The sequence below is a fragment of the Propithecus coquereli genome, unplaced genomic scaffold (assembly GCF_000956105.1).
Source record: "Propithecus coquereli isolate 6110/MARCELLA unplaced genomic scaffold, Pcoq_1.0 Scaffold122, whole genome shotgun sequence".
NCBI classification, from domain to species: domain Eukaryota; kingdom Metazoa; phylum Chordata; class Mammalia; order Primates; family Indriidae; genus Propithecus; species Propithecus coquereli.
Genome location: NW_012136303.1, coordinates 5,595,993 through 5,602,907, shown reverse-complemented (window position 1 = coordinate 5,602,907; position 6,915 = coordinate 5,595,993). Strand labels below are relative to the sequence as shown.

The 6,915-nt window shown below is 45.5% G+C and overlaps 1 protein-coding gene across 1 annotated transcript in view; it reads right to left on the bottom strand.

Moving 5' to 3' along the window:
- Positions 1-700: 700 nt before the first annotated feature.
- Positions 701-6,915, bottom strand: part of PSMF1 (proteasome (prosome, macropain) inhibitor subunit 1 (PI31)) — a 52,637-nt gene continuing 46,422 nt past the window's right edge. Inside the window, exons 4-6 of the mRNA XM_012665729.1 lie at positions 2,899-2,952; positions 1,639-1,797; positions 701-1,129 (exon numbers count right to left, since the gene is read on the bottom strand). Of these exons, the coding sequence (XP_012521183.1) occupies positions 1,078-1,129; positions 1,639-1,797; positions 2,899-2,952 (265 nt within the window). The 3' untranslated portion in view covers positions 701-1,077. The remainder of the gene's footprint in view (positions 1,130-1,638; positions 1,798-2,898; positions 2,953-6,915) is intronic.

Here is a 6,915-nt window from a genome sequence, read left to right as displayed (position 1 = left end):
ACACAGGGCACAGGCTTCCAGAGGCTGGGGCGCCTTACTCCTCCCGAAGTTCGACACCACACTCAGGTGGAGCCCATGTTCCTTGCTCTTGTCTGGGACCCAAGGGGGCCAAGAAACACAGTTACAGACTCCACAGGTAAGTATCACATAACACCTTGAACCTTCCTTCTTTTCCTTTTGCCTCAGTTTCTAGGGGTTGTTGTATGGAGAAAGAGACAGGAGAATGTTTGGAGCAGGAAAGGCACCTCTGATTTCATAGGTGGGCACAAGGCCCTAAGAGGAGAAGGGATTTGCTTAGGGTCACTCAGTTAGTTAGTGGCAAAATGAGGTTAGCATTTGGGTCTGTTTGGTTTATTCCTCTGCTTATAGGCTGCTGCTGCCCAGGCATAGATGGACCCAGACAGGAACAACTGGAGGGTTCTGCCCTCGCCAGAATGCTGCCATCCTTCCACAATGTGCCTGCCCTTGTGAAAGTCATCCTCGTGGCCTATGGGATTTCTAGTCGTTCATTTCCATCCTTGCAGCCACACGGGGACCCATCTTCATGATGTCAGGAGCAACAGCAATTTATGAAAGAAAGCTGTCTGAGAAGCAAGAATGGGCCCTGGGCAGGAAAAGTGCCATTTAGCCCTAAAAAGACACAAACTCTGAAGTCTATAACTGGAAGGGGATGTGTAATAAAGTAAAAGGAAAAGTGGAAGAACGGCAACATGAACTTTGTATTGACATTTGGTTCTTAATAATAACATCCAAAATGCATTCTGTTCTCATAGCGCTGCAACTGGGACTGCATCAGGTCAAGGGTATATGTTGCCGGAGTATCCCTTAGGAAGTGGGGAGGAGCTGGTGGTGAAAGAGACACACTGATTTCTCTTTGGGACCTATATGCAGCCAGGTGGAGAGCTGCAGCAGGTGCCTTGGCTCTGATAAGGGGTGGGGAAGCAATCCCAGCCAGCCTGCAAACACATGGGCAGAGTCCCTTGCCCCCAGCCCGCAAGAACACGGTTGCTGATGGGGCCGGTGGTGGCAGCTCCAGGAGAGTGGAGGGAAGGCTGGGATGTTACATTCTTGAGGCCTTCACAGGAACATGTCATCGTAGCCCGGCGGGGGGAGATGGTCTGGGTTAGGTCTGGAAGGGAAAGAGGGGCTGATGAGTTGGAGTGGTGGAGGGGCCAGGGGCACACAGGCAGATATGACCGAGAATGATGCGGTGGTGCGTGGAATTTAAGAGCACGCACTCTAGAGCCAGACAGTGTGGGTTTGACTCCCCCATCTGGAATAAGTCACCTAATCTTTCAGGGCCTCAATTACTGAGTCTGTAAAATGTGGACAGTACTATCCACCTGAGACAGTTGATACAAGGATCCAATGAGTTTCTGACACAACTTTCAAGAACTGTTAGTTCCTCCTCCTCCTCCTCCTCCTCCTCCGAGTCCTCCCTGGAGGAAAGCTGGGGGAAGGTAGGCACTAAGGAATAGGGAGCTCCTGGAAGGCTCCAGGGAGGCATCAGGCAGGGCCTGGAGGAGACTACTCACTTGGCAGCAATAGGTAGAGGGAGTGGCAACTCTGTGCTTGGGGCCAGAAACCTTCATTGCTGAAGTAGGTCCTACTTCTCAGCATGCCATAGTGACTACCTACCCAGATGGGCTGGTCCCTATGGGTCCAAAGGGGTCAAAGCGAGCTCCTGGGGGCACAGCGCCTGGAGGAAGCCGGTTCGGGAGGCCTGAGGATGGGTCAATAATTGCTCTTGGGAAGCCAGACCTCAGGGGATCCACAATCATGCCACCTCTCCGACACCTAAGGCAAGAAGGAAAGATAGGTAAGCCGCTGTGGCAGGGACTACCCTTGGAGAAGAGGTGAGGGAGGTGAGCATGGACTAAGAATGACTGGATGTGTACTCTAGATGGTTTACACAGACACGTGGATGGCTGCCTGAGAGCCACCAGGAAGTGGGCAAGAGCCAGAACACAAGCCTATACAAAAAGCACACCTTATTGCTAAGTATTTCTGGTTCTGCAGGGCTTGGTTCTATAGCATTCCCAGAGCCCACAAAATTGAGGTCCCTGCCATGTCCTACACTCAAGGGGGCCAATTTGATCAAGAACAGGAGCCAGAACTTGCCAGGGTCAATGCAGAACCCTCGCAAGGCTCTGGAGGGCATACTCTAGGTCTAAGGACTAATAACAGCATTGAGACAATTCATGATGCTAGTTTTTTTGCTCTCTTTCCCTTAAGGGCCTCAGGGCAATTTCTGACTGCCTATGGGTTGCCCAAGTCCTGCTCCTGACAGCATCTATAGCTCACTGAGTTCCAGGGACCTGACCTCATGTGCTCAAACTAGGATGAATGGGCTGATGTTCCCCAAATTTTGAGGTCACTGCTCAAGCTGCACTGTAGACTTAAGTGATTTCCCTTCTAAGAATGAAATGCTAAAGTTGGGGTCACTTTGCAGCAAAAATTACAATCCAGTGTGAATCGTTCAGGGAAGACAGTGCGTAGCTGAAGTTGCAGGAACTTTGTTACGTGCATGGCAAGAACCAGAGTCCTGTCTTTATTAAGTGAGGTCTGAATAGCCCTGAGCTTCCCTAAGGTCTGTGGCCCACCATATGCACCCAATAAATCCTTGTAGTATCCTTCCATCCAAAGCAGGGCCGCTGTCCTCCACTAGGTGGGTGGGGGGACTGGGAAACGACTGAGGAGCCGCCTGCTGGGCTTGCTCAGCTTCCCCCAGCACTCAGAGCTCTCCTGCACTGCTCTCGGTGTGGCAGAGCTCAGCAACAACTGCCTCCTTCACCCGAAAGGAAGAGACTGACGAAAAACTCTAAAATTAGAAGATGAGCTAGGGCTGAAAAGCCACAAAAGCAAGTTGGTTGCTACCACCTCCCCAGCAGTACTCACCCAAAGGGGTCTAGGTCTTCTCCACCGACAGCAAACGGGCCCAGGGGATCACACCTGAAACAAACAAGGGACAATTACTGCAAGTCCCAGAGCAGCCAGTGCCTGGGCTCCCAGGAGCCCGAACCTGACGCCTGTTGTGTCACAAATGCACTCCTAGGCATGGAGGATACGGGAAACCCCTACATGAGGTCATAGCACAAGGGATATTTCAAGTGGTCTGTGGCCCAGATTAACACTGACAATATTTCAATGGCAATTATGTGAAAAGGATGGAACGCAAAGCTAAAAACATGGAGGAGCTCAATTCTGTATAAAGATAAAAATATTAACAGTGGTAAACTCCAGATGAATTTTATTTTATTCACACATTTGTCAAATTCCTCAACTTCATATAAATAACCAAGAAGTTTTAGATCAGAACAGTTTTATTCTAAAACCAAAATCCCAAGGCTAAGATTTAAAAGCTTTCAAGGTGGAGTGAGATAGATGTACGGAGTCATATATAGCTGCAGTAATGCTTCTCAACCTCCTGTCATTATGGTCCCTGTATGGAACTTTAGTATCATAGATATTCTATGTATCTGTTTACGCACTATAGCCTGCTGAAGGGGCACAAACCATTGTAATCTCTAAGACAAACCCCCTTCGTCCTACCAAGAACCCATTTTTGCCTTTACTGACAATGCATAAGCTAGAAGGAGCATAAATAAGTGCATGGATATCACAGAACAATTCTATATTCTCTAATATATACACACAGAAAATATAATCTATTACTCAAAAGTCATATACCTTTATATTCTCTGATCTACTAAGTTTATGTTTAGGTATCCATCCTAAAGAAAGAACACAGAATTCAAATTGAAATATATCCACGAAAACTTTAATTGAGGAAACTTGAATCAGCCTAAATGGGGACCAGTTAGGTACATCATGGCATATCCCTAAATGCAGCCATGGAAACAATAGAAACAATGTTCTTAGAATGTGTTAAAAATCATGTGGAAAAATGTTCATGCTCTAGTGTTAAGTGTGGGGGAAAGGGAGATTATCAATAGCTTAGGGAAATCAACTGTGAAAAAAACGTGTGTTTTGTGTATAAATGAAACTAGAAAGAAGCATACTGAAAGTGTAAACAGTGACAGCTACTCCTAGGTGGTGAGTTTCTACTTTATACTTCATTTTTTCTATGATGGATATAGATATAATAATACAAATTCAGTATTTTAAAAAGTGTGCTTTGCGACCAGGCACAGTGGCTCATGCCCGTAATCCTAGCGCTCTGGGAGGCTGAAGTGGGAGGATTGCTTGAGGTCAGGAGTTCGAGACCACCCTGAGCAAGAGCAAGACCCTGTCTCTACAAAACAGAAAAATTAGCCAGGCATGGTGGTATATGCCTGTAGTCCCAGCTACTTGGGAGGCTGAGGCAGGAGAATTGCCTGAGCCCAGGAGTTTGAGGTTGCAGTGAGCTATGATGACGCCACTGCACTCTAGCCTGGGTGACAGAGCAAGACTCTGTCTCACTAAAAAAAAAAAAAAAAAGGGTGCTTTGGAATCAGTGTTGGAGCCCTGGTGAGCAATATAAACCTGACAGTTCTGGGGTACAGGCGGGGCTTGTCAGACCTCAGTAAAGACTTATAAACAGCAGCTAATCTAAGTTTATAGGTAAGAGCCATTAGAGAACTGGGAAAAAATCCAGTCAGTTCCACCTAGTGGGCTGGAAAGAATATTGCGAGGTAAGCGGACTAGGCCAGGTTCCCAAGGGAAGGAATTTTTCCTGACCCAGGTTACTGTTCCCAAGTCACAGTTCCTGCAGCCAGTAGTCAAAGTTTCTGGTGCTCTCCAGCCTCCTGCCTCACTGGAGGTAGTTTAGGTGCTCGGAGGGCAGGGAGCCTCTTATCTGGTTCCATGAGGAGAGCCCTCCCTCCCTACAAAGCAGAAAACAGAGGGGGCTTCTAGAGGCTGTTAAAATGTCAGGGAATAAAGAGCCTTGATTGTTCCTGAAATATGCAGCCATCTCTATTTTTCTCGCTGGACCAGAGTGTGGGGAGGAGGGAAGAAGCAGAGAACAAAGGCGGCTAGAGAAGCAGCTGCAGGGCCCACCCCAATAATCTGTGTACTCAACACTGTCGCAGCATATTCAGTAGGCTCACACTCAACCCAGGCTCCCTGCAACACACGCACACTTCTGCGGCTCATCATGTACACCCCTCAGGATCCATTTAAAATAGCACAGGGGTCCATCTTTCTTTCCATAGCCCCCTTGGCCGAGTCTCAGTGTTAGATGTGCTGAATAAGACTCTAGGGATTTTTAAAAAGTCATTTTTGTACATGGCCTCTGTACTCAAGCACCTACGTCTTCATTTGGTAAGAGTGATCCATGCTAACCCTGCAGGAAAAACTGCATGGCTGGGCCCACTGGGGCAGTATGTCCCAGGTGCAACACACATATTTCCTCTTTATGTGCTCCCCTTTTCTCTTACATAAAAACAACACACCCACCTTCGGTACACAAATTCAGCTGACATCTTTCTAAGGGCTGACGTGGCCTGGTGAACTAGGTCTCGAGACTGGGAGTCAGAAGATGTGCTCTGGACTTCGGGTTTGGGATTACCTAACTGGTTGCCAGGGCCTGCCACAAAACTTCTGTACCTCAGTCTTTTAAGATACAAAATTTAAGTAGTAACACTCACAGAGTCTGCCATGATGGTGAAATGTAGTTTTGGACGCGAACAGATTTGTTGACAGGAAAGGCCTGGAAGAACGGAATAACAGCAACCACTGCTATTTACTGAGAGCTTGCTTTGTGTCAGATGCTGTGCCAAATTTAGGTCTTTTTTAAATTTAGTTTTTAAAAGATTAATTTTTAAAATTTAACTTTCTGAAGAAGTGCAGTCACCAGTTCCAAAATTCATGAATAAAGAAGATACACGGGTCCATAATCTTAGGCTAGATGTGTTTTGGAATTCAGTATTTTTCGTATTTTAGAAAGGTTAGATAGGTACAACATATTTTGTGTAATACTCCAAACAGCACCCTGTAACCAATACCCTATTATTTCTGCAAAATGAATGGATATTAACACTTACATGGGATAAATAAAATACATAAGGAGCTTTGTGCCACTTCAGGCTAGGTTTTGTCACTAAGCCTATGAAGCAAACATGTGAGAGCTCTTTTGATTTCAGAACTGTAGTCAAGAGACTGTGGACCTGTAATAGTCAAAAATCTCCCTCTTATCCCTGTCTCCCAGCCCACCAGGTCTTCCCACAGACAAGTAATGACACCAGTTTCTTTTATGTCCTTCCAAAGATATTCTGCACATATAAGCAAATATGTTTCTCCCCTACATTTTTAACAGATAAATGTGCTGAGCCCCTTACATACATTCTCTTATTTCATCTTTACAGCAGCTCTCTCAGTAGGCGTGATTATTATTCCTATTTTACAGATGAGGAAACTGAGGCCCAGAGAAGTAGGTTTCTTGCACAAGACCAATGGCAAAGATAGGATTCACGCCATGCCTGCCCAACTTCAAAACCCATGCTCTTTTAATTGGTGTGTCGAGACCGTTTGCCTTTAATGTGATACTGTTATGTTTAGATTTGGATCTACCATTTTATTATTGGTTTTCCAATTGTTCCCTCGCTTTTGTTCCTGTTTCCTCTTTTTATAATTCAATTTTAACTTGACTATATCTCTTTGTATAGTTTTTTTTAGTGGTTGCTCAAGAGATTACTATATACTTAACTTTTCACAGTCTACTTAGAAACAATATTTTATCATTTCACGTGGAATGCAGAAACCTTAGTAGCACACATAGGCCCCTCTATTCTCCCCTCTTTATGTTATGGTTGTCATATAGTACCTCGACAACATTAAAAACCCCATCAGACAATCTCATAATTTTTGCTTTCAACTATAAAACATATATTAGAGAATGCAAGAGAACAGTCTATTATATTTACCCACATATTTACTATTTCTGTTGTTCCTCCTATATTCCTGATGTTCCAA